The sequence below is a fragment of the Aspergillus ruber genome (assembly GCF_000600275.1).
Source record: "Aspergillus ruber CBS 135680 unplaced genomic scaffold scaffold00005, whole genome shotgun sequence".
NCBI classification, from domain to species: Eukaryota; Fungi; Ascomycota; class Eurotiomycetes; order Eurotiales; family Aspergillaceae; genus Aspergillus; species Aspergillus ruber.
This window is the reverse complement of record NW_024467301.1, coordinates 294,530-322,365: the sequence shown is the minus strand read 5'-3', so window position 1 is coordinate 322,365 and position 27,836 is coordinate 294,530. Positions and strand designations below refer to the sequence as shown.

The 27,836-nt window shown below is 49.6% G+C and overlaps 11 protein-coding genes across 11 annotated transcripts; 7 read left to right on the top strand and 4 right to left on the bottom strand.

The window, feature by feature from the left end:
* Nucleotides 1-138: 138 nt before the first annotated feature.
* Nucleotides 139-1,920, top strand: EURHEDRAFT_409742 (mannitol-1-phosphate 5-dehydrogenase). Its single transcript, XM_040781175.1, has 2 exons — nt 139-357; nt 406-1,920. The coding sequence occupies exon 2, from the start codon at nt 477-479 to the stop codon at nt 1,641-1,643; it is 1,167 nt and encodes a 388-aa protein (XP_040641215.1). The 5' UTR covers nt 139-357; nt 406-476; the 3' UTR covers nt 1,644-1,920.
* adaB (chromatin-binding transcription regulator ADA2) lies at nt 1,911-4,205 on the bottom strand. The gene is made up of 3 exons (XM_040781174.1): nt 3,775-4,205; nt 2,237-3,718; nt 1,911-2,177 (listed from the first exon to the last, which is right to left on the bottom strand). The coding sequence occupies exons 1-3, from the start codon at nt 3,865-3,867 to the stop codon at nt 2,109-2,111; spliced, it is 1,644 nt and encodes a 547-aa protein (XP_040641214.1). The 5' UTR covers nt 3,868-4,205; the 3' UTR covers nt 1,911-2,108.
* A 746-nt stretch (nt 4,206-4,951) lies between these two features.
* Nucleotides 4,952-7,172, top strand: EURHEDRAFT_450664 (serine/threonine-protein kinase; the record flags this gene model as incomplete). Its single annotated transcript, XM_040783893.1, has 6 exons — nt 4,952-4,973; nt 5,044-5,181; nt 5,255-6,017; nt 6,078-6,493; nt 6,553-6,917; nt 6,975-7,172. The coding sequence occupies 6 exons, from the start codon at nt 4,952-4,954 to the stop codon at nt 7,170-7,172; spliced, it is 1,902 nt and encodes a 633-aa protein (XP_040641213.1).
* An 838-nt stretch (nt 7,173-8,010) lies between these two features.
* On the bottom strand, nt 8,011-10,934 carry EURHEDRAFT_400541 (coatomer subunit beta'; the record flags this gene model as incomplete). The annotated part of the gene is made up of 6 exons (XM_040780019.1): nt 8,011-9,201; nt 9,260-10,528; nt 10,593-10,624; nt 10,680-10,701; nt 10,753-10,815; nt 10,917-10,934. The coding sequence occupies 6 exons, from the start codon at nt 10,932-10,934 to the stop codon at nt 8,011-8,013; spliced, it is 2,595 nt and encodes an 864-aa protein (XP_040641212.1).
* Nucleotides 10,935-11,419: 485 nt separating this feature from the next.
* EURHEDRAFT_409736 (complex I NDUFA5 subunit family protein) lies at nt 11,420-12,589 on the bottom strand. The gene is made up of 3 exons (XM_040781173.1): nt 11,862-12,589; nt 11,683-11,787; nt 11,420-11,613 (listed from the first exon to the last, which is right to left on the bottom strand). Exons 1-3 carry the CDS (start codon nt 12,398-12,400, stop codon nt 11,553-11,555), a joined length of 705 nt encoding a protein of 234 aa, XP_040641211.1. The 5' UTR covers nt 12,401-12,589; the 3' UTR covers nt 11,420-11,552.
* A 3-nt stretch (nt 12,590-12,592) lies between these two features.
* Nucleotides 12,593-15,411, top strand: EURHEDRAFT_409735 (putative disulfide isomerase). The gene is made up of 3 exons (XM_040781172.1): nt 12,593-13,182; nt 13,236-14,741; nt 14,798-15,411. The coding sequence occupies exons 1-3, from the start codon at nt 12,883-12,885 to the stop codon at nt 15,158-15,160; spliced, it is 2,169 nt and encodes a 722-aa protein (XP_040641210.1). The 5' UTR covers nt 12,593-12,882; the 3' UTR covers nt 15,161-15,411.
* A 141-nt stretch (nt 15,412-15,552) lies between these two features.
* On the top strand, nt 15,553-16,644 carry EURHEDRAFT_409734 (cytochrome b-c1 complex subunit 10). The gene is made up of 5 exons (XM_040781171.1): nt 15,553-15,591; nt 15,793-15,845; nt 16,035-16,088; nt 16,152-16,299; nt 16,357-16,644. Exons 1-5 carry the CDS (start codon nt 15,589-15,591, stop codon nt 16,363-16,365), a joined length of 267 nt encoding a protein of 88 aa, XP_040641209.1. The 5' UTR covers nt 15,553-15,588; the 3' UTR covers nt 16,366-16,644.
* Nucleotides 16,645-17,243: 599 nt separating this feature from the next.
* EURHEDRAFT_450647 (amino acid permease) lies at nt 17,244-19,010 on the top strand (the record flags this gene model as incomplete). The annotated part of the gene is made up of 3 exons (XM_040783892.1): nt 17,244-17,493; nt 17,549-17,660; nt 17,708-19,010. 3 exons carry the CDS (start codon nt 17,244-17,246, stop codon nt 19,008-19,010), a joined length of 1,665 nt encoding a protein of 554 aa, XP_040641208.1.
* A 3,294-nt stretch (nt 19,011-22,304) lies between these two features.
* EURHEDRAFT_513396 (uncharacterized protein) lies at nt 22,305-24,087 on the top strand (the record flags this gene model as incomplete). Its single annotated transcript, XM_040786163.1, has 3 exons — nt 22,305-23,106; nt 23,158-24,009; nt 24,062-24,087. The coding sequence occupies 3 exons, from the start codon at nt 22,305-22,307 to the stop codon at nt 24,085-24,087; spliced, it is 1,680 nt and encodes a 559-aa protein (XP_040641207.1).
* A 1,068-nt stretch (nt 24,088-25,155) lies between these two features.
* EURHEDRAFT_409731 (uncharacterized protein) lies at nt 25,156-26,154 on the top strand. The gene has a single exon (XM_040781170.1). The coding sequence runs from the start codon at nt 25,263-25,265 to the stop codon at nt 25,842-25,844; it is 582 nt and encodes a 193-aa protein (XP_040641206.1). The 5' UTR covers nt 25,156-25,262; the 3' UTR covers nt 25,845-26,154.
* Nucleotides 26,124-27,455, bottom strand: EURHEDRAFT_450632 (agmatine deiminase family protein; the record flags this gene model as incomplete). The annotated part of the gene is made up of 3 exons (XM_040783891.1): nt 26,124-26,345; nt 26,388-27,145; nt 27,188-27,455. 3 exons carry the CDS (start codon nt 27,453-27,455, stop codon nt 26,124-26,126), a joined length of 1,248 nt encoding a protein of 415 aa, XP_040641205.1.
* Nucleotides 27,456-27,836: the final 381 nt, after the last annotated feature.

The following is a 27,836-nucleotide window of genomic DNA, read 5'->3' as shown; positions in this document are numbered from 1 at the left end:
ATTGGACTGCGTTGAACTTGGATGCTACAGAATAATAAGCCGGATGCAACCTCATTTGGGGGACTGTGCCCTTTAACGTGAAGTGAATATAGTGACAAGTTCCTGGCATTCACTGTCAGCAAGTAAGCCGTGAATGTCATTTCCGACATAGTGAAATCATCTATCCCACCTGCCCCTCCTGTCCCTCTTTCCCTGGAATCCCGTGACTGCATCACCTCCTCTTCTCTTCTCTTCTCTTCCTTCCTTCATCCGGTTTTTTTCTCTTCTCTTCTCTTCTCCTCTTTTCCCTCCTTCTCTTTTCATCCATCCTCTCTCCGTTCATCTCGCATACAAATACTCCCATCATCTCCATCCTAGGTACCACGGTTTGTTTTGTTTCTCATCGGTTTTCTTATCGCTAATCGTCTTCTCATAGCTTCCCTGACTACCTCTGCTACTTCTCTCGCCTCTACTGTCCTTTCATAATACAAGAAACCATGGGAAAGAAGGCCATTCAGTTTGGCGGTGGTAACATCGGCCGTGGCTTCGTAGCCGCCTTCCTCCATGATGCTGGTTACGAGGTTGTCATCATCGATGTCATGGATAATGTCATCAACTCTCTTCAAAATTCTTCCTCCTACCAAGTTACGGAGGTTAGCGAGCAGGGTGAGGACACCAAGACCGTCTCCAACTACCGTGCTATCAACTCCAAGACCCACGAGAGTGATGTCGTCAAGGAGGTCGCGACTGCAGACGTCGTCACCTGTGCCGTTGGCCCTAACGTGCTCAAATTCATCGCCCCCGTCATCGCCAAGGGTATTGACGCTCGTACTGAGTCCAAGCCCGTGGCCGTGATTGCTTGTGAGAACGCTATTGGTGCCACTGATACTCTGCACGGCTACATCAAGGAGCACACCGACGACTCTCGCGTCAAGTCTCTCGGCGAGCGTGCTCAGTTTGCCAACTCAGCCATTGATCGCATCGTCCCCAACCAGCCGGCCGACAGTGGTCTCAACGTCCGTATCGAGAAGTTCTACGAATGGGTCGTCGAAAAGGGGCCCTTTGGCTCCGTTGGCCATCCCGATATCTCCGCCATTCACTGGGTCGACAACCTTGAGCCCTACATTGAACGCAAGCTCTACACCGTCAACACGGGTCACGCAACCACTGCCTACTACGGCTACCAGAGCGGTAAGAAGATGATTGCTGATTCCCTGGCCGACGAGAAGATCCGTGGCATCGTTCACAACGTCCTCGCGGAAACGGCTGCTCTCATCGTCGACAAGCACGGCATTCCCGAACAGGAGCAGAAGAAGTATGTCGACACCATCGTTGGTCGTATTTCCAACCCGTACCTTGAGGACCAAGTCGAGCGTGTGGGTCGTGCTCCTGTTCGCAAACTGTCTCGCAAGGAGCGTTTCATCGGACCTGCTGCCCAGCTGGCGGAACGTGGCAAGAAGTTCGATGCCTTGTTGGGCTCCATCGAAATGGCCCTTCGTTTCCAGAACGTTGAGGGTGATGTTGAGAGTGTCCAGTTGGCAAAGACTCTTAAAGATAACTCTGCTGTGGATGCCACTAGCAAGCTTACTGGACTTGACAAGGATCATCCTCTGTATGCGCCTGTCCTCAAGCTGGTGGAGAAGGTGCAGCAAGATTCCAAGTAGGGCTTACCACCAACATCATACCCCTTACGATAATTTTTGTTTTTCTTTTTCTCATCAACCCTTCCTTACATGAGAAGGGCTTCGACTCGACCACTAACTTGACCGCAACGACCACGTTTTACGCATCTACCGATCCGCAGGACGGGACGGAGGTCAATCGCATGGTATGGCGCGATGGATTTTTTACGATTGTATTATTGGTGCAGCGCACCAGTTTACCGATAATTTACGTCTTAATGAATTATATCTTCCAGTGATTCTGTAGGCCAAAGTTCATATCTGTCCCACGTAAACTAATACTTACTGCCCGGGCGCTGCAATGGGTAGTTACTTAGAATGAACAAAACAACATTTGATCGAGTCAAAATGCAATTCATTCCACTATTCATAGAGATTATAATAACTCGGATCCAACGCCTAACACCTTTCCAATCAATTGGATATCAAATGAAGAAAGATAGCAAACTATGCCTTGTTGATCCATCCACTGTGCACCATAAAATCATATATCCGACTTGTTTTAGTCGTATCAATCTAACCTGTCAGCATGTACAAACATAAAAAGGAAAGAAGGAACCTATTCAAACACTCACCTTACAAGCAGCCTTCGCATCCTTTCTCTTCAACCCCCCGCCCTGTTTCATCGCCTCCTTCAACAACGCCTCCTTAACAACAAGGTACGGCTTCGGTTGAATATGTAGTACGTTGCACACTTCTACCTCTTCCTTGCTTAGGAGGTGGAGGTCTGGCGCGCCTTCGGTTTCGAGTTTCCATGGTACTACGCCTGTTAAGGGTTGGACAACGAATTTAGCTTTCGGGGGCTGTTGAGTTTGTTGTTGAGGTTGTCCTTGTTGGGACTGGGATTGAGATTGGGACTGAGGAGTGCCTGTGTCGGCGGCGAAGGCACGGTCGAAGTCATTAAGGGGCTCGTTCGCTGATTGTTGCGGTGGTGGTTGTTGTTGTTGTTGTGATTGTTGTTTGTTTGGGGTTTGGGGAGGAGCAGCGGCTTTCTGGAGTCGGAGGGGTAGTTCTGGTGTTGTGAGTGCGCTAGCTGCGGTGGGATGTTCGGGTTGCTGGGTCTGTTTTGTTGGACGGGTGGCGAAGCGATCGAAGGAGCCCTGAGGCATGAGGCGCTGCAACCGGTGCTGTTTCTCTGCTTCGTATTTCTCGCCGTTTTTAAGATCCGTGATGCCCATTTGGCGCCATTCTTGGAGTTGGGAGATAGCGAGGCGGAGGTTGTGTTCGTATTCGAGACCCTTGTTTAGTTCTTCGAAGTCGTCGTGGTTCATCATTCGCGCGAAAGGTTTGGCTTTGTTGAGGAGGTCGCGTTCTTCTTTTGTGCGTTTCTTTTCTAGGGCGGTGTTTTTGCGATATTCGAGGACGTTGTGCTCGAAGAGAATCTTCTTGCGCTCTGTTCGCGCTGTGAGGCGCGAGTTGTAGATGTCGACCACGGTCATTTTGAGCTCCATTTCTGCGTCGTTCTCGCCGTTTGGCAAGATGCCTGCCCCAGGTTCAAAGGACATGTGCTGCACCGCTTCTTCCGCCTCGTTGAGGAACTCCGTCTCGAACTCCAACCGCCCAGGCATGTATCCCTGTACTTCATGGCAGGCCGGTACACTTGCGGTAGGTTTCTGCTTAGGTGTCGTAGGCGGTGCCGACTTGCTATTTTCCTTGCGCTCCTCGATTCGTCGCTTCTTGCGCGCCTGGAACTCTTCTTTCGAGATAGAGTCGGGCAGCGCCGTGTCATCTGGGTCCGCATTCGCCGGTAACGGGAAATGCGGGCTGTCCACATAACTGTTAATGTAGTGATCTCGCACTTCATCCTTGGTGCGAAAGCCACCAATGTGGTCCGCGATGTCTGCCCAGGAGCCTAGACCGTAGATCTCCGCGCCTTCTAGCAGCAGCAATTCCTCGTCCGCGCCCCATTCCTTGTCGAAAATTGGAACGGAGTTCTGTTCGATGACTTGGTAGGGATGCGTGCTCGGGTCATGATTCTTGGACTTTTCACCTGCCGCGAAGCAGGGAACGCAGAGGTCGTATTCGGGACAGGCGGGGTGTGCGCATGAGATGCGAACCTGTTTTCCACTTTAATCAGTCAAGCTCTTCAACATTACTAAAACGAGAGCCCTACTGTAGAAGTCACATCTACCGTACAAATATCACAATGATACTTGGTGCCAGCCTCGGTACCGCGCGAGGCGGTCTTCTTCCGTATTACACCCATCGATCGTTGATCCCTTTCATCCTCCACAGATCCTGAAACCGTTTCGAACCAAGCCCTCCAGCAATGAGCGAGGGCTGCCAGCGACTATTCGAGCGAACGTAGGTAGTAGTAGTAGTAATCGCGCGATTGTGTCAACGAGGACGAGGTTGTTGTGCAAGGGGACTCGGCGGTTCGGGTGGAGATAGACGCGCGGGGAGTGAACGGACCCCAACGAGGACTAATCAGGACGTCACGTAAAGACAAGTCGATCGCGAAGTTCTAGTGGCAAGGAGAGAATCGGAATGGAGGTCGTTGGTGCAGTATCGGTGTCCGCGACGACGGAGATTGTTCTTTTCTCCTTCTGGACGCATCCATTATTTCCATTATTGGCCTGGGGCGGTGGCGGTGCTGGGCTGTGTATATATATGCCCCAGGCCCAAAGGCAGAAACTGTACCTGAACCAATCAGCAGTGGTGATGGTCCCCTCCTATTCCTCAATCTCTCATTCTGGTGGTTCCCCTCTTCGCTTTCTCCAGAGTCTTGTTTTGGTTGTTGGAGTCTCCATTCTTCATCTTCTTTTCTGGTCTTCTTCTCATCTCTTTTCCATCGTTGTTCTGATTTCATTTCTCTCCTTTCTTCGTTGTCACTCGTTGGGCTCTCATATTCCCGTATCTCAGCCCAGCATCCCCTGATCTACAACCAACGAAAACATCCACTATTACTGGGGCTCGATCTCTTCTGCCTGCGACTCCTGGAATTCACTGTCACTACTATTAGTGCTGGACCCTGTCGTTTGGTCCCTCTCCCTCTCAGCCCTCCTCCGTCTACGAATTTGCATCGTTTATTTGTTTTCTTCTGGTTGCTCGACGACTCAATAAAACCCTTTGATTCCTCTCTCCCTCTCTTTTTCTTCCATCTCCCTCCCTTCAATCCTCCTTGTGCACTTGTTGTGGCTGTGGTGAAACTTGCAGTCCTGTCATTGTGCCTGTCACTTTATTATTGCTTCTCTGCATCGCACCAGCTGCCTTTGTTTTATTCTCCTATTATATCCTAAGACAGATCGATTTGCACTTTCTTACACATCTCCATCGCTTAAACTGCCAAAATGTCGTGGAAACTCACCAAAAGTATGTTCAGTTGGTCTTCCCTCCCTCTCTTCCCTTCTCGAATACTAATTGATTTCTTACTTATCGACAGAGTTGAAGGAAACCCACCTTGCTCCTTTGACCAACACCTTTACCCGGTCTTCGTCCACATCTACCATCAAGGGCAATGAACCAAATGAAGACACTGCGCAGACTCCGACCGTCACGTCTCCTAATCCCGACGGAATTAGTACGATATACCCCTCTTTTCGTGATACAGTTTCGGTGTCACGATCAGTTGCTAACGTTTTCGATCAATTAAGGCGCCTCCGAGTCGCTCGTCTCCCCGCCGGTGGCCCCCGTGAAGCCGGGTATTCTCATCGTTACCCTCCACGAAGGACAGGGTTTCTCTCTATCACCCCATTACCAACAGATTTTCAATCAACATTTCCAAAATAGCAATGGCTACGGCCGACCCAATTCCTCGTCATCTCATTCCGCGCAGGGACAGGCGGGTTCGTTTATCCGCCACTCTCGTCCGCAGTCGACCAGCGCAGGGATAAACGCCGCTCCAAGCATTCACGGTCGCTATTCCACCAAATACCTTCCTTACGCTCTTCTTGATTTCGAAAAGAACCAAGTTTTTGTCGACGCTGTTTCGGGATCGCCTGAAAACCCCCTCTGGGCCGGTGACAATACTGCTTTTAAATTTGATGTCTCCCGTAAAACCGAATTGACCGTTCAGTTTTATCTGCGGAACCCTGCGGCTCGCCAGGGTGCCGGTCGAAGCGAAGACATCTTCCTTGGTGCCGTCAAGGTGCATCCTCGTTTCGAGGAGGCCCAGCCCTACGTAGAGGACCCCAAACTGAGCAAAAAGGACAATCAGAAGGCGGCGGCCAACCATGCCAGTCAGGAGCGTGGTAGGGGTCAGCTTGGTGCTGAATGGCTGGATCTCCAGTTCGGTACAGGCTCGATCAAGGTTGGTGTCTCGTTTGTTGAGAACAAACAGCAGAGTTTGAAACTGGAGGATTTCGATTTGATGAAGGTCGTGGGTAAGGGCAGTTTTGGCAAGGTCATGCAGGTCATGTATGTTGCCACCATATTCCCTCTTTGACGAACGGATACTAACCAGCTATCGTCATATAGGAAGAAGGACACTGGTCGAATCTACGCCCTCAAGACCATTCGCAAAGCCCATATCATCTCCCGATCGGAAGTCACCCACACTCTTGCTGAAAGGTCTGTGCTTGCGCAGATAAACAACCCATTCATTGTGCCCTTGAAATTCTCCTTCCAATCACCGGAGAAGTTGTACTTTGTTCTGGCGTTCGTCAACGGTGGTGAGCTGTTCCATCATCTTCAACGAGAACAGCGTTTCGATATCAACCGCGCACGTTTCTACACCGCAGAGCTGCTCTGTGCTCTAGAATGTTTGCACGGATTCAAGGTTATTTATCGTGATCTCAAGCCCGAGAATATCCTTCTCGATTACAGCGGACACATTGCTCTTTGCGATTTTGGTCTTTGCAAGTTGGACATGAAGGATGAGGATAGAACGAACAGTATGATCTCCCCTCCCTCTGGCTTAATATCTTGCCCCTTACTAACTCTTCCAAAATAGCCTTCTGTGGAACCCCCGAGTATCTTGCTCCGGAACTCCTCGTTGGTAACGGCTACACCAAGACTGTCGACTGGTGGACGCTGGGTGTCCTCCTCTATGAAATGTTGACTGGTCTGCCGCCCTTTTACGACGAAAACACAAATACGATGTACAGAAAGATCCTACAGGAGCCTCTCTCATTCCCTGGTCCTGAAGTGGTTCCTCCTGCTGCTCGGGATCTGCTCACTCGGCTTCTCGACCGCAATCCCCAGAACCGTCTAGGTGCAAATGGTGCTGCGGAAATCAAGTCTCACCACTTTTTCGCCAACATCGACTGGCGCAAGCTGCTGCAGAGGAAGTACGAGCCAAGCTTCCGCCCCAATGTGGTATGTAGAACATGCATTTTCTCCCTGTCTGTCCACTCTGATAACTAACTTGTATAGGTTGATGCCCGTGATACCGCCAACTTTGACCGCGAGTTCACCCAAGAAGCCCCGCAAGACTCCTATGTCGATGGCCCCGTTCTTTCTCAGACTATGCAGCAACAATTCGAAGGCTGGTCTTACAACCGCCCGGTTGCCGGTCTCGGTGACGCCGGTGGCAGCGTCAAGGACCCGTCATTCGGAAGCATCCCAGAGTGAACAAGTTGACAATACAGGGCAACAGGTTTATTCTAGACCTTGCCCTTTTCTATTTTGGAGGAATTGTTTGAAACAGTTCTTCTGTGTACATTCTGCGTGATTGTTTTTCATATGGTGCATAGATATGACCATCTTTTCCACTTCGAGTATAATGGGTCTGGTAGCTGGCCCTTGACTCTCTTCCCTTTTTTCCTTTTTTCTTCCTTTCAGAACATTTTCCGCTTTCTACCTTTTCCCATATCGATCTCAATTACATTCGAGCGTCTTGTTTACTATGCATTTCAGAGTGCGCGGTTACCCATCTCATCTGGTCGTGATTTTTGTCATCCTAGCATTCCGGTTACAAGGTTTCTCGGGTCTTGTGTGTTTTGTTCGAGTGTGCGATGGAGTGAAATAAAGAAATATTTATGGTACAAATCAAATAAACTCTCTTGGTTGAACTGGCCTGAATTATCCTGTCTTTTCTCGATTGGCTAACAGAACGAACTGTGAGCCTTCGTAGAACTTCATGACTAAGTAGTACATCAGAACCAGACAAATATCACTTGTACATCAAGACAAGTTGATACAGGAGCAAAAATTGAGTGGACTCAAACGGATTCAGCGGTCTAAAACACATTGCATTGGAATCGAGAAAAAAAAAAAAAAAACGACAATGATATTGCTGACAAAAAACAGAAATAGGGTAAAAGGTGAAATAAAGCTCTAAAAAATATGTAGGTAAAAAAGTAAGGAATCAAGTTATCCATCCAAACTATATGAGTCCATCCTGGTCCTCCCCAAGTCTCAAATAAAAAACAATTGGACTCTCATATAGCACATATCACATTATCTCCATCTATACCTCCTCAGCTTCAGCCTCAGCTTTAGTTTCAGCAGCTCCATTCATCGCACTCTCCGCATTACCCCCTTCATCCGTCTCAACGTCGATAAGCGATTCTGACGACGGCGGCTCAGTAGCAGGGGCAGGGGCACCTCCTTCCTTCTCGATGCGGATATATTCATCCCACTCAGGGAAGAGGTCGTCATCTGTAGCGACTCCCTCGGGTGCACCAGGTGGAATACCGACCAGGCGCGAAATCTTAGACTTCCCGCTCTGCTCGAGGGATTCCTTCCACTGAGTCACGAGCTTGGGTGCACGCGAAGGCTTGTAGGTCTGAGCGAAGAGGACTGATTCCGCGAGGCGGCCTGTCTGTACGAGGAGGTCAATGCTGCCGTCGACGTCACCGAGGGTCCAGAGCGTAGAGAAGGCGACGTTGTGCAGGCCAGCTTTGGAGGCTTGCTGGGCGAGTGCCTTGAGGCCTTCGCGGTTACCGCTGGCGGTGTGCAGGAGGAGGAGGGAGCCGAGGTCTTTGGCGTTGGTGAAGCACTCCTGGGCAAGGGAGAGGTTCCAGCTTGCCAACGCAGTGTCGCCGACTGTCTTCCATTTGTGCTCGACGTTAGATTCGCGAGCGATCTCGAGGGCGGTTTCGAGGTCGCTAAGCGAGAGAGCGAGGTCGAAGCGGTGCTCCGAGTCCGTGGCGACTTCGAGTGCCATCTCCTTGTAGCCTTGGCCTTCGAGGAAGCGGGCTACCTTATTCATCTGGTCCTGGGGGATGTCCGTGAGCAGCTCCGCTGCCTGGTCCATATCTCCGCGCAGCACCAAGGTCTGGTATTCAACCATGCCAAGCGACAAGCCGAAGGACACGGCGTTAACGTCCTTGTCGGCAAGGTAGATTCTACCATCACGAGGTAGATAGCCCAGAAGGTACATGGCTTGGTCGAAGTGGGAAATCGTGTATGTCTGGTCACCGACCAGGTAGTTCAGGCGATTTGTTGTGTTTGTGTATATGAAGCAATCTCCAACCCATTGACCTGTTTGAACAGAGTCATTGATGTCGGTGACAACCTCGAATGCAGATTCAACACCATCCTCATCCACTTCGCCTTCGTTTAATGCGTTGACGTAGTTTTCTCTTGAGAATCTGAGAACGTAAAAGCTATCCTCGCAGGCAAGAGCCACCAATTCTCCGGATTCAGACCAGTAGACCTAATTGACATGTCAGTGCGCGAGGTCATACGACATGAGATAAAATGCATGAACTTACGCCCTTTGGTTCGACTTCAATGCGACGGACCAGGTTTCCAGTCTCCCAGTCGAACAGACCAATGCCTCCCTGGCCCTTCACGCCAAGGAGAACACCGTCTGAGAGACCCTCCGCCTGGAAACCAACATCAAGGCCACCACTCACTTCCTTGAAGTTTCTAAATATCTTTACACTGGTTGGAGATTCGCGGATGGCATAGTCATTGCTGTTGTCCTTTGACCCCCACGCGAAATCGAGGGCTTGCCCGAAGGCCTTGTTTCTCCAGGCAAGCGCTGTGTAGATGATATACTCTCCGTCACCACAGACAGACACAAACCGCCCGTTCGGGGAGTGCGACAATGTCTGCGGGTAGACCTCACAAGATCCCAGATCTTTCGTGGACAGAGAGAGGGGTGAGCCGTCCTTGACAGTGGGATCACCACCCTTGATAACAGTCGATACCACTTCATTGTGCTTGGCCCAGATGACCTTTCCAGAACTGTCCATTGAAACGGCTGGCTCTTCTCTGCCCATCTTAACAACCACAGCACCATCATCAAAACCCATGGCGACACCCTGCCTACCACGCTGGTATGAGACACACCAAGCTCGTTCTAGCCCATAACTCAGCGACTGCTCCAGTCGGTATGTGTTGGCATGCCAGATCTTGATTGTTCCATCTTCGGAACCGGAGATGATCACAGGAAGTTCGGGGTGGTAGCAGGCGAAAGAGACGTTACTCGTGTGACCTTCGAGAGTCGCAATTAGCGCCTTCGTTGTGTAGTCCCAGACCTTGACAGTCTTATCGTCCGATGTAGTGAGAAGGTAGGGCTTGTCAGCCTGCGGGTAGTAGTCGACATGGTTCACACCCTTAGTCTCGTGGGCCTCGAGGGTGAAGTTGGCATGAGGCGAGCCAAGGCTCCAGATCTTCACCGTCCGATCCAGACATGCAGAGGCGAATGTATTGGTGTCCTTTGGGTTGATGGACAAGCCCATCACATAATGGCTGTGGCCCTCAAAGACCTGAACGCACTTCCAGCCTCTCTCCCAATCCCAAAGCTTGATTGTCATGTCATCGGATGCGGTCAAAACGAAAGGTTGAGTGGGGTGGACGACGATAGATCGAATGTAGTCGGGATGGGCCTCGAAAGACGTGATCTTCTCGGACGTATTGTAGTTGTAAACACGAAGCTGGAAGTCGTCCGAACCGCAAACAATCCAGTTCTTGCGGGCAATGAAGCGTCCAGCTCGTACGGGGACATCGGTGAGTTCGAAGGTTTTAACAATGGACTATGAAAAGAGTCAATTGTCAGCTGTGTCCTCTGCTAGTAATGTCACTAAGTTAGAAACTTACTTGAGTCTCGTAGGACCAGATGTATACGTGACCTGTTATTCAATTAGCGCATTGAACCTAAAGCAATTGCTGGCGACTTGAACGCACCGCTGTATAATGTCGTCAGGATCTATATCATAGTTAGCATCATACAAGACAAATCAAGGTTATATGTACTCACCCATGGCTCCGTAGGGTGGAAATCAATGCCCTTTACCCGCTCCGAGCGGGCAAAGAGTTGTCTCTGTACGTTACAACGTCAGCAACGGTATTAAATGCGATTCCAGCCACATTTCACATGCTCCTGTCCAGCATAGAGTATAGCTTCTGTCGAGGATTTCTCACCTTGACGTCCAAGCGCATATTGAACTGTTGTTTGTAGATAAATGTGTGCGGCGTCGGGGAAGGCCTGCTGCGAAAACGGAGGGGAAATCAGGCCACGAGCCGCTCAAAACAGCCCAGCCCGAGGATACAATTAGAGGGTTCGTCTGGCGAGGATATTCGGTTGGGACTATTGAAAGGAGATCACCGAGCAGGCAATGGCAAAAAGCAGTAAAGTAGAATTATTCTAAATAGTGACCAGCGACGCTCAGGGACGATGTGTCCACAAGGAGACGGAATCCCGCCTAGCGATGGTGGGCTCACCGCCTGCGGCTCTGGGCATCTATGTAACTACATACAAATATTAGGAGATGAAGATGAATTGAGTGACGTGATAATTTGACAGAAGTATGAAATTGATTGAGTGTAATTTAATGAAGCATAGCATTCTGGGGACAGTATTCAAACAAGGCTTTAGCTTACCCGGAGACAACAGCCCCTACACTACGACAGATCTGTAGCCAGGAGCGACAGGAAGGCAATTGATGAATAAATTCTCTTTTTTTGTGTCAAAGTATAAGTTTCATGGAGGTGTTCCTCCTCGAACTCGTGGGCTAATAAATACAAATGTCATAGTTGAACAAAACCGAATTATGGCGTTTACTCCCGCTCAAAATAGCTCCACTGGCCAGGGCTGGGCTTCTCCTCAAGTTCCCCCCACCTAAAATAAAGGTTAGCAAATACCTGAAGACATTGAATGGCAACCCAAGTTGACCGTCGAAGGACTTACGCTTCCGACTTATACATGTAATCGACGAGCTTCAGCTCACCCTCGGCAACCTGGATAACTTCCTCAATGAGACCGGCCCCGATCTGGTTTTCAATCTCGGAAACCCTGATGTGAGGAATTAGCACGCGTTTCACTCCCATCAAACGGCTTAATTTGACGCAATTGACTGGCCAACATACTGGTCTGCTTCAAGAGCGGGTTCAGCCTCCCACTTCATAGTTTCGTTATAGAAATCAGACTCGTGAGCCTCCTTGGTGGACTCTTCCATCAATTTTTCCCATTGCGTTTCCTGGGTCGCGGTACGAGCGGGGCCTTCGGTCGCCGTCTCGACGGAGTCACCATTCCACTCCTCTCCACGAGGGTTTTCGCTTCCGTCGCTTTGCTGAGAGGCAGCGTACTGTCCGTTTTTCAAGAGGAGACTGGCGAATCGCTCAGGCTCGGCGCCCACAGTCTTCTTCACACGCTCCAACCATTGCTCAAAACCAGGCGGTTTCGTCGACTCGACAATTTGCAGGCGTCGGCGGGTTAGCGCCTCTGTAGACTGGCGGTAGACAGACGACTCGGGGAAATGCTGCAGCTTTTCAAGAACGCTCTGGTAAAGGAAGATCAAAGTCGGGCGAGGGCTGGGGTGAGTGAGGAGGCCGGTCAACCCGGTGGGAGCAAACGGCTCCAAGTACCGGGGCTTGACGTTGGCCAACAACCGGAGTGTCGATCTCATCCTGAGAATTGTATTTTGTGTATTAAGACCCGACAAGGGTGGGTGACCGGGTCAATTAAAGATGACGATGTACTCTCGATCTGATTAATGCGATTATCCGCGCCCTGAGAGGACGAAAGGTTGAGGTTCCGCCCCGGAAGCGGAGAAACAAAGTCTCCAGCAAGTCGCCTTTGTTAGGGGGCAACTACATACAGCACTTATCTTCAGCAACAATCCCATTCGGGTTCGACCACTTTTCCACAGTATCTCAAGTTATTCGCCGGATCGTGGGTCGTGCACATCTTTGTGCAGCAAATCCACGGTCACTGCTGTTCCACATACGCTGACAGCAGTTGCGCCGCATTTCAGGACTGCCACATATGACACTACGCCTCTAAATCGATTTGTCTCGCCCTTCGTTCATCTTATACGCATATTCCCGATTATAAATCCTTTCTTTACGTTAATCTCCCAAGGTTGTGAATCTTGAAACCGCAGCCAGCATGAAACCCTCGACACTGGTGTGGTCACTTCTCTCGCTCGTTTCGATTCCCTCGACTTTCGCTGCCACTCCGGAGGGATCTGAGCATCGTCTGGTAAAAAGAGCCGGCTCGGAGAAAGATGCGAAATCTAGTTCGACTACCTTCAATGGCGTTGAAGTCCCTCCCATGAGGGAGTTGACACCGGACACCTTCCAGGATTTGACAAAGGAGGGTTACTGGTTTGTCAAGCATTTCTCTCCATCTTGTCCTCATTGTACCAAGATCGCGCCAACGTGGCAAACACTCTACGAATTTTATTATGTGAGTTGAGAGATCATCAAGGTTCTACAGTGATTGTCTAATCGTTCCGTTAGGCATCAAATCCGTTATCGTCGTCTTCGTCCAAGAGCCCCGACACGCAGTCCTTGAATTCATTCCAGAAATTCTACGATTTCCATTTCGCATCTATGAACTGCCTTGCCTATGCGGATCTGTGCTCGGAATTGGATGTTGGATACTTCCCCTTGTTTGCGCTGTATCACAATGGAAAGTTGATGGAAAAGTATGAGGGCCCGAAGGACATGAAGGGCATGAGTGAATTTGTGGAGGAGAAACTGGAACTGATCCGGCCGGGGTCTCGACCTGTGGAAGGCGTCAAACTTCCCGAACCCGGGGAGAAGAAGGTCAACCCTAAGGCTGAGCCTGAGGTTCCTGCCGCCAAAGACAAAAACCCTGAGGGCGGTGCTAAGGCTGGCGAGAAGCACAATGAAAAGGCTGCACAGTTGGCCTCTTCGGGCAAGAAGAAACCGAAGCCGAAGTCGGCTCCTGCGAACCCTCAAGGCATCTCGGTCCCGCTTACCGCCGAAAGCTTCCAAAAGCTGGTTACAACTAGCCAGGACCCCTGGTTTATCAAGTTCTACGCACCATGGTGTGGTCACTGTCAGGCACTCGCACCCGCGTGGGGTCAGATGGGTAGAGAAATGCAGCATGTTCTCAATATCGGTGAAGTGAACTGCGATGCGGAGCCTAGACTTTGCAAGGATGCTCATGTGAACGCTTTCCCGACCATGTACTTTTTCCGCGGAGGTGAGAGGGTCGAGTACAATGGACTGCGTGGCCTTGGTGATTTAGTGAACTACGCCAAGAGGGCTGTCGACATTGGATCCGGTGTCCAGGATGTTGATGCGGTCGCTTTCCAGGAGCTAGAAGAAAAGGAGGAAGTCATCTTCCTTTACTTCTATGACCACGCAACAACATCGGAAGACTTTGAAGCTCTGGAACGCCTGACTCTCAGCTTGATTGGACATGCACGGATCGTGAAAACTAATAGTGCTGCTTTGGCCGAGAGATTCAAGATTTCGACCTGGCCTCGTCTTCTCGTGGTGCGAGATGGCCGCCCGAATTATTACAATGCCTTGGCTCCGAAAGACATGAGAGACTTCCGACAGGTTCTTAACTGGATGAGTAGCGTATGGCTGCCCATTGTCCCGGAACTGACTGCGTCGAACGCCCGTGAAGTCATGGCCGGCAAGTACGTGGTGCTTGGTATCCTGAGCCGGAGACGTTCTGATGACTTCATCCTTGGCAAGAGGGAGCTGAAAAACGCAGCCCACGAGTGGATGGATAAGCAGACTCAGTTGTTCCAATTGGAACGAAAAGAACTTCGGGATACGAAACAGCTCCGTATCGAGGAAGCTGACGACCGTGAGGACCAACGTGCGTTGCGAGCCGCGAAGAACATGCGTATCACCATCCGTGAGGATGACAAGAAGCAAGTTGGGTTTGCCTGGGTCGATGGTGACTTCTGGGAGCGTTGGTTGCGGACTACGTATGGAATTGACGTGGAGAATGGCGAACGAGTTATCATCAACGACGAAGATGTGAGTATCTTTCACAAAACCGAAGGAGATGACTGATACTAATTCATGCTTTCTAGAACCGACGTTACTGGGACACCTCGTCTAGCGGAGCTACCATTATGGCCTCGCGTACTTCGATTCTTGAGACCATCCCTCTTGTCATTGCCAACCCACCGAAGCTTACCCCGAAGTCCACAGTTGGCACCGTGGAGTCTGCATTCTTCTCTACGCGCTCCTTTATCTCCAACCACCCTATTATCTTCATCATTCTGTTGACCATCTCCGTCGCCGCGGTAATGTTCGCGGCTCGAGGAAGGGGGTCACGGCGCGGTTCTCGGGGTGGGATCATTGGTGCCGGTGGTAGCAGCGGTGGTGGATTCTTCCAACTTGAAGGAAAGGAAGGTCTGCTCAATGGGGGCACTACCGGAAAAGTCGATTAAACATGGGCATCAGGGATTTGTATAGATATATTTTGTTTTCATTTCTTTTTTTTCTTTTGTTTCTCTTCTTGGGCTTCTATTGATTTTATTATAAGTTCAAAGGATATCTCTGATATTGACCTTTTCTAGGTCTGGGAATGGTGTTGGGTATGTAGTGTCGTAGATTAATGTCACTCAGCAAAGATATAGCACTCAAACACAGTGTGTATACAGCTTCAATCTTCTTAACATTTTGTGTACTTGGAGATCGCAAATGCAATGCATCTGATTTGACCGTTTGGGTAACATCACGTGACTCTGGTTTCGGGACGCTGATTGGTTGTCGATCGGAGCCTCCCGGTTTTCGTTTCGTCCGCAGCCATCATTCATTCTGTCGCTGTTGTCCCAGACTCAATTCTCGCTCTGCGTGTCTCGAGCTGCTAGATAAGATGGTATGTACTTTCCTTCTGATTCTTATCAGCCCCATGCGTTTCTTTATACCGGTGGTCGATCCCAGGAGGAACAAGGAGGGGGCTCTGGCCTCGACGTTGGAATCGCGTCATGCCCCGACTGACCAACGGGCTACGGATTGGAGATGCTTGACTAGAGTGAAATATATTGAGTAGATTGCTAATTACTGCTCCGGTTCATAGTTCTCGCAAACCATTAGCCGTGCTGCGGCCTTCTCCGGTCGTATTGGTCCCAAGTGAGATATTCCCGATCCGGCAATTGGTTTTAGTTTGGCTTGAGTTGGTAGGATATATGGGTTTGGTACATTTAACATAGCAGACACCACTCTATTCGAGTTATGCATTCTATTGTACTATGGACTAGCGAACGGAGGACTTTGAAATCGCAATATGGGCAAACAGGAGACTAACGACAAGCGATGCAGGTACTACACTCCCACCCACTTCCACGGCCTTGACGCTGGCCACGCCACCAGATAGTGAGTTTTCGAAGCAGTTAATCGAGTGGTGTTCGTATTAAATAGGCTGCTAATATGGGATAGCGGCGGTATTGTCGGTACGTTCGGTGTTGCTGCTGGTGTCGGTGCTCTCTTCTTCTTCGGCGAGGTTCCCCGTGTGCGCCGGGATATTCTCCAGCAGTTCCCCTTCTTCGACCAGTACTTTGACCGGAGACTGGCTCCCGAGGACAACGTGAGTTTCTGTCTTCATGTCTATTATATAGTGAGAATGTTTGCTGACATAATCTAGCCGTTCTAAATGTGTTTAACCGATTTGTTTTACTATACGGCTTGTCCGCAGTCAAGTGTTTGGCCGTGGACGGTAAGGGATGGCTTGTACTACTGTAGATTAGTGATGGAATTCGAGAGCTCATAGACAACACCCAATCAGTTCTCTTCATATCTTCTTTGCCTAGGCTGTTCTAGCTTCAATGGGCAGGTTTTTTCTGTGCATACGTATTGTCTGGGTTTGATGTATCCGTGTTCTAATGATTGATTGGTTGAGGTTTATCAAGATAAGATGCATAGGCTCCCGTATATGGAAAGCCCCGTGCTCATACTCCAAAAGTAGCCTGAATTCTCTTCGATGATCATCTGAGGGCTTCAGTCTCGGAAACCAAGTTATAACTTCCGTTTTCAGTAAGCAACTTGGCTCGTAGTAGTAACATGGATCCATGGCAAAATAAAGTTCCTACATCTTATCTAGTGGAACACTACTCGGTACTTTGTAAATGATTATGGGTACACAGTTGAGTCTGAGTATATGGGTTGGAGTAACTATCACACCTCGACAAATCTAAACATACCTCGGAATCAATCGTTCCAACCGATGATCATCAATCACCTCGACGAGTACGGAGCAGACAATGGTTCCGATGCGAGATAACCAACCCTGCACCTGGGAAAATTATTCCGCGCTGCAGATGCTCGTTATCGCTTCCGTGCAGAAAATTAATGTAGGCAGATAGGATGTCTACATAAGGCAGAGTGATATCGTGTAACCCCATGATCGCTTAGTTTGTGCTGTAAGATTTCATATGTTATATTAAGCTGAGCTGCAGCTGCTTCTCCTCTGGTACATTTTTTACCCTTGAATCTATAAATGAGAGAAAAAGGAAAAGAGGAGAGAAGATAAATATGCCCAACGAAACCAAGCAGGCCTCTGTATCCACCAGTGTCGACGACAATACAACCCCTACAGCAGTCACTACAATCTTAGCAGATGACGATGTCCCGAGGACGTCCACAGGGAACGCTGACGAGCAGGTCATAGTGGCACTGGGGTATAAGCAGGAATTCAAGCGGGAGTTTTCACTATGGACGACGTTTTGTGTGAGTTTTGCGGTGTTGGGATTGCTGCCGTCGTTCGGGAGTACCTTAGCTTATGGTACGTTCTTTCTCTACGGGGTTTGGGTGTGGTTGAACATGACTGATAGTTGTAGGGATGGGATATGCTGGCACGGCAGGAATGGTCTGGGGATGGATTATTGCCATGGTTTTCATCCAGTGTATTGCCATGGCTATGGCGGAGCTTTGCTCGGCAATGCCTACTAGGTATGATCACAAACCCTATCAAAGATTATGAGAGCTGACGGATATAGTGGCGGACTGTACTATGCAGCAGCTGTCTTAGCACCACCTGAATACGGACCATTTGCAGCGTGGATTGTCGGCTGGTCGAACTGGATCGGACAGGTCACAGCCGCGCCGTCAGTGAACTATTCCCTAGCTGCGATGATTCTGGCCGCGGTATCAATCGAGAATCCAAGCTATGAACCGACGAAATGGCATACGTTCCTGCTGACAGCATTGCTGTTGGGCGTACACGCGGGCATAAGCAGCATGCCAACGCGCTGGATTGCAAATTTCAACTCATACGGTTCGACGTTCAACCTACTAGCTCTGATTTCCGTCTTGATTACAATTCCCGTGCAGATAGCCACAGACGACAGTGACAGGAGGCCATGGGGGTTTAATCCCTCATCCGACGTCTGGGGCAACATAAACAACCGCACTGACTGGCCCGACGGCATTGCAGTGCTAATGACCTTCGTCGGTGTCATCTGGACAATGGCGGGTTACGACTCCCCTTTCCATTTAAGTGAAGAATGCTCGAATGCCAGTATCGCCGCACCACGCGCCATCGTAATGACCTCTGCCATTGGTGGGGTGTTAGGATGGCTCCTCCAACTCGTCGTCGCATACACAGTCCATGACATCGAGGCCGTAATGAACTCCTCGCTAGGCCAACCTTGGGCCTCGTATCTGCTCCAAGTCCTTCCCCGCAAAACGGCAATAACCCTCCTCTCTTTAACCATTATCTGCGGCTTCTCAATGGGCCAGGGCTGCATGGTCGCTGCATCACGCGTGACGTACGCCTACGCACGAGACGACTGCTTCCCCCTTTCGCGCATCTGGAAGCGCGTAAACACAAAAACCCAAACCCCCGTAAACGCAGTCCTCCTCAACGCCTCTCTCGGAGTCCTTATGAGTCTCCTCATGCTAGCAGGCTCAGTGGCTATCGGCGCATTGTTCAGTATCGGCGCAATCGCCCAATTCGTTGCTTTCGGAATCCCCATTGCTATCCGCGTGTTCTTTGTGGGTGACAGGTTTCGACGGGGTCCGTGGGATCTGGGACCTACTTGGCTGGGGAGGATGGTTGGTGGGGTTGGGGTGAGTTTTGTGGTGCTGATGGTGCCGGTTTTGTGTCTACCTCAGGTTCAGGGGGAGCGGTTGACGCCGCAGTTGATGAATTGGACGTGTTTGGTGTATGGGGGGCCGATGTTGGGGGTCGTGATTTGGTGGGTGGTTGATGCAAGGAGGTGGTTTAGGGGGCCGAAGGTGAATGTTGAGCATGTTTATGGGGAGAGTGGTGAGTTAGCAAGTGGTAGCTATACAGAGTAATTGGGTTCTGAATGAAATAGGATCTTATTTGGAGCATGAGCGTAGATCAATGGAAATATTGACCATTAATACATTGCCCATGATATACAATGCATATATTTGCATATATTTGCAGCGATTATATTGCAGCTGAACAAGGAATACATGTAGCTGTCCTGGTATGTGGTTCACCCCATACTCCGCTCATCTCTTACTCGATAGTATCCATAAATGGGGCAATTTTCTAGAAGAAGTGGACCAACTCCATCGGCTTGGACGGTACATCTGATAACCTAGTGCTGTCAAGCATTGCACTTGAACATCTACAGGTTCATATACCTACACTACACCCCGTACTCTACTTGCACAAGAAGCTTTGTGCTCCTCGTCGGCATATCAAGTTCACATCTGCCGATGTATAACATGACTGGTAAGGTTTAGCTTCCGGTGGTCCGTAGAATAACTGAGTATCGACACGCCGGCGATGAACAGAAAGAGGTACTTGCATCTTTACGAGAGCCCTACTATGTACAAATACGCGTTCTATTTCAGATAGTGATATTAGAGCTTGCTTGAGTAGGTACCTGGAGTACGAACGAATGCTTGTGCTTTGATATCCAGGAGATTGGTAAGTTTGGGTTGATCCAGGACCGTGGTTGCACTCTGAGTGTCCTTATTTAGTACAAAAGCAGTGGTTTCCTACATCCCAGGTACTCTGAATAGCGCTCAATTTTCAATGGTTGCTACAGACAAGCACTTTGTACCCTAAATTTGCTCTGCGTATAAGAATGCTATAATGCTATATATTTTCACAAAATCATAAGTGAACACAAGTGTCCGGTGTACGTGTATACAACTACAGTTCGTAACCGCGTAATTTGCAAAACATCGTAACCGCTGATAAACTAAAGTACCAGCGGGTGGCGTGCTAGCCCCACTTCCTCTCTTTTGTGGTATTCCCATTGGTCGGATGAGAACCTGAAACCGGCGCCTCGGCGGGAATCCGGGCTCGAAGCAGGAATGGAAACATCGAGTGGGCGTGCCGGAGAAGTCGCCTGCCCGGGTAAAACTACCGAGGAATTGCCGTGAGTCGGTGTGTACTCTGTTCAGTATACCAGAGTACAGACAGAGTAAGCTGTAATTGTGATTATTGTAGGGAAATGAAGAGAATAGTTAGAATTGGTTTTATTTTATCATCGAAATTCTCTTAGATTTGTGCATACTATGTTAATATAAAACGCATCGGACAATTCTGCAGCCGGTACCTACCGAATGCGGCCGCCGGGATCGGATAGACAGCTGTACATACGGAGTACATCGGAGTACGAGTATCCCGGACTATCGCTGTACGGCAGATACGTACACTCGATGTACATCCGTACTTGTACTCCGAGTGCATGTTTGTCTTAGACGATGAACATTCCAGGGGTCCTGCAATGCTTCTTCACCTTAAATATGCTTAGTATGTATAGTCGATCGAACAAGTGCAACGGTCCACAATGGAAGCGGGAGAAGCTCTGGAAAATGGTGGGGATGAGCTAATCTGGTATGTAGGTACGAAGTATTTGTACTAGCACGCACTTGTACCGAGTAGATGAGTACTTATTATCGGAGCTGGCCGTGGCTAGACAGATAGCGATGGAATGATATATCTGAATGATCTATCATTTCATCATAAATGCATCTTTTGTATAGGTATATCACGAGTGAGATATATATATAGGCAGCATATTTCTATCGCGACCGGCAAAAGTACCCCTTTGCCTAGACCGTGCAGGGGTCTGCTTATCCTTGTATAAAGGATTATACCTACTGTATCAAGTACGTACTCTGTACGGAGTACCCGTACTTCTTGATTGTACGGGGATAATCGTCTGTATAGGTACACTGGATTACTGACTATGGAGACCTCCACATCGATAACCTTGATAAGATGACATGTGGGATGTGGATTATTTTGTTTCCAAGAACCTCTGGCGGGCCTTGCGGAGAAGATCTTGACCAAAGACTCCATATTCACATTGTATTTGATATATACTCTGTGGTAGAATGAAGAACTCTATAAAATAGCCTTTAGATAAAGTATCTGGATGCGGACATGGACATGTACAACTCAAGCTGAGTTCGGACACGTAACTGTACGTGTACATGTAGCTGCATTTCCCTTTGAGACTAATTGGGATACATTCCTTTTTGCTACAGAATTTGCAGATACATTTACATATTGACAAATCTGTGATAATTAACGCCGTGTATAGAGAGTCTCAAACTCACATAGAGATCATAATTACAGACCTGGAGTTCTCTACGAGCAGCTCAACTCTACCGGCTCGACCGGCACTGTCCCGTGACTTGTCCCCGAGGTCTCAGCCGATCTTTACCCGATTAATCCAATCGCTTCCCACCGACACCGCTGCCGTATGTATGTAATGTAATGGACTATGTAATTTTAAACAGAGGCCTCGATATTTTACCCCATCCGTCGCTCTTTCCCTCACCATTTCCCGTTTCTGATCTGTTGCTCTCGTGTATTTTTCTCTTTGCCTCCCCCGAATTTTTTTTTTTTCTATTCTTTTCTTTTTTGCCGCTCCTCCCCGCCCCTCTCCCCTTCGAATTTTCTCTTCTCTCTTTTCTCTTTTCCCTCAATCTTTTCTTTTCCTTTTGAAACTTCAATCTGAATCTGTCTGGCAGGTTATTTTATTGTGTTGTTATACGTGATCGTCTCTCAGCCATTGCCCAATTCCACTCCCCTGCCCGTACCAGCAACAGCAGTTTGACCTGACTGGACTCGACGTGGTGCGTTGACCCACCGCTCCGCCGCCTTTTCCCAGTCAGTTTTTGGTGTGTGTGGATACTCTCAAGGAAAAAACACAACGTGCGGATAAAACTCAACGTTCCCACTTCGTCCCTCACAGCTTGTTGTTATTCACACACAAACTGCCTTTTGCCCTTATTCCCTGTCGTCTTTTTTTTTTTTTTCCTTTTCAGTTGAAAAATAGATCCACCACGGGATCTCGTGTTGCTTGACTGCCCGCGTCAAAACACACTCAAGATCAATTGATCAATTGATCAATTGCTGAAAAAAACCAAGAAAAGTTATCGGATCTGAACGCGGCTTCATCGGAAAACGCTCTTTTATTTATTTTTTTTTTTTTTTTTCTGTTGTTCTTCGCTTCACGATCAATGATCCCGATACCGTGAACAACTTCCCCTCCTCTCAGCCCTATCTATTCACCACAACCCTCACCACTTTCTTTCTTTTTCTTTTCGTTGATTCGGGTTTTTTTTTTTTTTTTGTGAAAAAAAGAAGAAATCATGGACCCTCGTTCGCATCCGTCGAGACCTCCCTCCACCAGCTTGCCCCAGGGCTCCACGCCGCTGTCCTCCACCCCAATCTCCAGTATGCCCATGCCGCAGTACACCATGCAGCATCATTATCCTGTCTCTCAACCCCAGACTTTGCCGCCGCTACAGCCGCATCACAGTCAATCCCCGGCTCCTCACTCTTACATGGGCCAGCCGCCGTACCGTCCCGACCTGTCTAGGTTCCCGGCATCCTCCCACGACGTCTACGCGTCTTCCGCCGCGCCTATCATGCCGCATACCACCGCCGTTGGCAGCCTGCCTCCCTCGTCTTTCCTCTCCCACCCCAATCCTCAGGCTCAGCAGGCTCAACAACCGTCGCAACACTACCCTCCTCCACATAGCGTGCTTCCTCCGGCCTCTTCTGCCCAGAGCTATCCCCAGCCAATTGCTCCGGCACCCCCGCGCGATCGCCGTACAGACTATTCCGGCCTCCCCTCGGGCGCCTTTAGCTACCCGGATGGCAAGACTGCTACCGCTCCCTGGGTGAACCAGGATCCCGTGGCTAGTGCCAATGGTGGCTCGCCTTACGCTCCTAAGGACTCCCCGCGTACCCAGGTGGTTGGTTCCCAGGGTCGTCGCGGTATCCTCCCCAGCGTTCCCGGACGGGCCACTCCTGTCGCCGCCAATACCGTCAATGGGTCTGCCAAAAACACCACAATTCCCGCCAAGGATGCCGATGGGAAATTTCCCTGCCCTCACTGCAACAAGACCTACTTGCACGCAAAGCATCTCAAGCGTCATCTGTTGAGACGTGAGTACTTTTCTGCATTGCCATTGATTTCATCAAACTAACGAGGTAAAGACACGGGTGATCGTCCGTACATGTGTGTGCTTTGCCGGGACACATTCTCGCGCAGTGATATCTTGAAGCGTCACTTTCAGAAGTGTTCTTTGCGACGCGGTAACCCCACGGGTGCCACTCACTTGTCGCACCCCCAGGCCCATTTGAAGCGGTCGCAGGCCGCCAATGCAAACAAACCTATTCAGGATGAAGTCAGTACTACCGCCCCGACCCCCACCACGGGCGTTGCAGGTACGACATTCGGCGAGGGTGCTCCTGCTGCCGCTGGCGTCGCCGCAGCCTCCGTGAATGGCCACGGGCTGGCTAACACGGGCCACCCTGCAACGGGATTTCCGGAACAGCATTCGCCTCAACAACCACAACCGCACCAGCAGCAGCAGCAACAGCAGCCACCTCTGGGCTTTACGATGTCGTCTGTCAACGGGATGAACCATGGTCCTACGGAAGACGCGTTCCCCGCTGGCCAACCGCATCCGCGAGCTTGGATGGCTGCTCCCAAGCAGAATCCGTACCTCATACAGCCTGGTCCCAATCACTCCATCAGCCAGCAGCTGAATGTTGACCGTCACTCCTTTGAGCAGGTAAATTCCCCGATCGTCCAAGATCCTAATAAGCGCCCGGTAATGCCGGGTGCCACTCATACTGGCGAAATTGACTGGACCTCGATGTTTCAGCCCGGTACCTCCGATGGTTACATGAACCCCGTGTTCCCCCAGTCCATGGCATCCGGCCAGGACTCGATTCACGCCCATGTTGATGCCGACCGCAAGTACTATCCCGCCACTACCGGTCCCCAGGAGGGCGCTGGTATGAATGGTCTTTACCTTGCCTCGACCACTTTGAGCGGTGATGGTACGCCTTTCTCCATGATCAAACTATCTGGCCGTTACTAACTTGATTGCAGGAACCGTTCAGCCCGCTAGGCAATGAACTGGGTATTATGACACACTTCAGCTTAACTGACCTGTCGATGGGGAAACTGGGAGAACTCAACATACTTTTTTTTTTTTGAACGCTGATCAAAACGACATTATATTTTCTGTCTATCTATATGCATATTGTTCTAACGGATTTTGTCTTCAGGGCTCTCCAAGTTTTTTGACTGGGCTAACCATTGGGAATGCTTGAGAGTTATCTGGCGTTTGTTGTCCCTTTCCCATTTTCTGTGATCTCGATTTCATCGGGACTAAAATCAATCTGGGGTTGATACGACAAGATCTACGTGATACTGATTCCAACGCGGCGTTCTCGATCTGGGGATTTGTCTTTGTTTTCCGACTTAGTGATGGCTGTTGTTTCTCCCTTCTCTCTATCGTGGTCCTGGTGTGTCCGTCGCGGGTTGTCACGAATTTCCATCATATTCTTCTGATAAGCATTTTCTACGCGAGTTGAACGACGCGGTCGACTTTGAATTGGGTTGATCCTATTTCCTTTTTTTCTTGTTTCTTTTCTCCCAACCATTATGAGTGGGTAGATGGGCTGGTATGTGTCTTGTCTGTGGTTTATCCGGCGTCCAAACAAACATAGACCTGGGCATGTGTTTTCTTTTCTTTTCTTTTCTTTTCTTTTTTTTTTTTTTGTTTTTGGACAGGAAACCTCGAGGGAAGGATTGTTGGGTTGTCATTTTTTGTTGATTGTTGATTTTTTTTCTCTTTTCCTTCGCATGCCTTCTCTCGAGGAAAATGAGTTGTTTCTGTTTTATTTTTGCATTGACTTGACGGCCGTTTGATATTGTTTTTATTGCCATTTATCAAAACTTGTAAGTAGATTCGACAGAGTGCATTTCTCTGCACGGGACATATAACAGCAGCCGAGAGGCTTTATCTTGACTTCCAGTGTACATACTGCATTAATTACTATAACTATATAACTCATTGTATTCTCCGTCCACGTGTTGGAGTAAGCATTTGTTTCTCCACTTTTGATTGGCCCCCGGCGGCGATCGGGAAACCCCGGAGCGGCCTTCTTAATCCTCGTCTGAAGTCATCCCCAGAATCTGAACCCACTCTCTCTTCTTCCCCGGATTCTACCACTCTACTCTATTTCGTTGAATTTCTCATACCTGCAGGACATATATCTTAATTTAAAACACTCTCAGTGACATTATGTCCACAAACAGACCCTTCCTAGCCAACTTCCTGGCCGCCTTTCGAGCCCAATCTTCATCCAACTTCAAGGCCTCTTCCTCATCTACCACTGTCTCCTCCAGCACACAAAACGCGAGAACTATAGCTACCAAGGCTAGTTCACCTTCACCTAGTCCTTCATCTCCTTCAACCTCGGGCTCAGCAGCCGCCGCCGCCGCCGCCGCAGCATCCGCATCCGCTACAGAACCAGGGTCCTCACCGAACACCACCACAAATCGCTCCTCCTCACCAACAACCGAAACCTACCCATCCTCCTCCTCGCCGATTCCCATCACAAACACTAACACACACACCACTGCCAACACACCCACAGTCTCAGAGTACCACCAGCGCCGTCGCGGAAGCGACAGCTCCAGTGGCTCCGGAGGGGGTAGCGGCGGCGGAGGATTCCGCGATGCTCTGGGCCCTGAGAAGTGGTATATTGGTGGACGGTCACCAGGTGGGGAGGAAAGGTTTTATCGGTTGGGGATGGTTACCAAAGGGGGCGGGAGGTTAGGGGCTATGGCCAGGGTGGGGAGTTTTGATCAGTTGAGTTTGTGAGTGTTGAGCATCTCGCGCTTGGATGCGAGTGAGTTCGGGGTTGTCTGTCATTTTCGGATTACATATAATATTTGGGTTGTGGTTTCGGGGTATTTCTAAAAAGGCATGGCGTGGTGGTGTTTTTTTGCACTTGCACTTCTTTTTCTAAAAAGATATTCAACATTTTGTTTTTTGGGCTGTCGCGCGATATGGAGCAATGGCGTGTACATACTGACATACCGAACCAACATTGGTGATATGAATGATACGAATAATGAATGCTATTACCATCAGCACCACTCAGATAACCTGTTGAGTGACACAATGCACCACACCCCCCATGAGAGGCAAAGCAGAGACATAAACCTGCCGAATCTTGCGCTCCGGCGAAACCAACGCACGCAGCGTCTCAACAGCCTTTCGATCCCGCTTCCCATCCCCAAACGCAGGCACAATCAGTCCCCCATTCACAAAGTAAAAGTTGACATACGTTCCTGCCGCCTCTTCTTGCTCTTTCTCCACCTCCTCTTCATCTTCCTCGTCATAATACTTACCCCAGCCCACCAGATCCGGATCCGCCGCCTCAAGCTCCACAACCCTAATCTTCCGCCCCTGCGCATCCGTCTCCCGGCCCAGGATCGCCTTGATCTCTTTATAGATCTCCATCTCCACCTTTCCGGTCTTCGGATGCGGCTTGTTCTGCACCACAACACCCGGCTCAATGAACTTCACCTCCCCATCAACATGACAATCCGTGATATCCAACCCCGTCCGCCCAGGGAACCAGATGATCTTACTAACCCCCAGAAGAGCGCGCAAATGCGACTCAACAGCATCCCTAGTGCTGAGAGAACTCGAAGGATTGCGGTGCGGACAGATAATAGAACTCTCAGTCGCCAGGAACGTCCCCTCGCCATCAACCTCGAGAGCTCCACCTTCAAGGCGCAGTGGCGACACAACTCTTTCCACCTTCGTTCCGTTATTCATCTCCTGCTCATCAATATCAAACTCCTGTTCTAGCACCCTCTTTGCAAACCGCGCATTTTCCCAGTGTCGAATATCAGGTGCCGCGTAGCCTTTTCTGGAGACTGGTGAGCGCTCATCGGCTTGTCCGTCGGATTCTTGGCCGAGTGGTTCGTTGCGGACGTCTATCTCGCGGGAATTCTTGCCGCCCCATTCGCAGAAGCCGAAGTCGATAGCGATGCGGCGGGATGAGTTGGTTTTGTCGAGAACGTAGACTGGGCCTGTGTCGCGGACCCAAGGATGGTTTGTGGGGGTTTTGTGGAAGGTTATGCGGGAGAGTTGGTATTGTGGTATATCCTCTTGTCTTTTGCCATTATCTTTGGTTCCCCAGTTCAGGAGACCGAAGCGCTTATGGGCTTTCTTGGTTTTGTTGTTGATATTGATATCCTCGAGCTTTTGAAATCGTTCATTCAAAATCTGTCTAGCGAGATTTTCATCCTCAGGCCGTACATGTACGCGCACAGGTTCGAACTCAGAGATGACAACTGCCAGATCCATGATCTCGTTGCGTGTCTGGTTGAGCAACTCCCTTGGCACAGCGTGGCTAGACGGGAAGCCGAGAATAGTGGCTTTGTGAGGGGCTGTTTCGGCTGGGTAGAAGAGGGTCATGTTTGTTGATATAGCTGGTAAAGTTAAAGGTGATGATGTTGTGTTGGTAGCAGTGGTGAGTGGTTGGTATGATTGGAGGGATAGAGGATGGCTTGGGGGTAGGGTTAAAGGTTTGAATAGTTGGCTAGATGCTGAGATTTGGAGAATGAAACTCAGGCTCAAGAACGAAAGAGAGATTTTGAATGTGAGGCGGGTGTTGTGGAGGGAATACATCTTAAGTAATATAGGATAAATAAAGGTGGAGGGTGAAGGGGAGAAGCGGGTATATATGCTTTATATAAAATATAAAATATACCGGTTGTATACTCCATCACGACTGCCTGGAAGAAGGGACGTGGAATTGCATCATTCAATTCAGTCTGATTTGGCGTCCAATTGTTG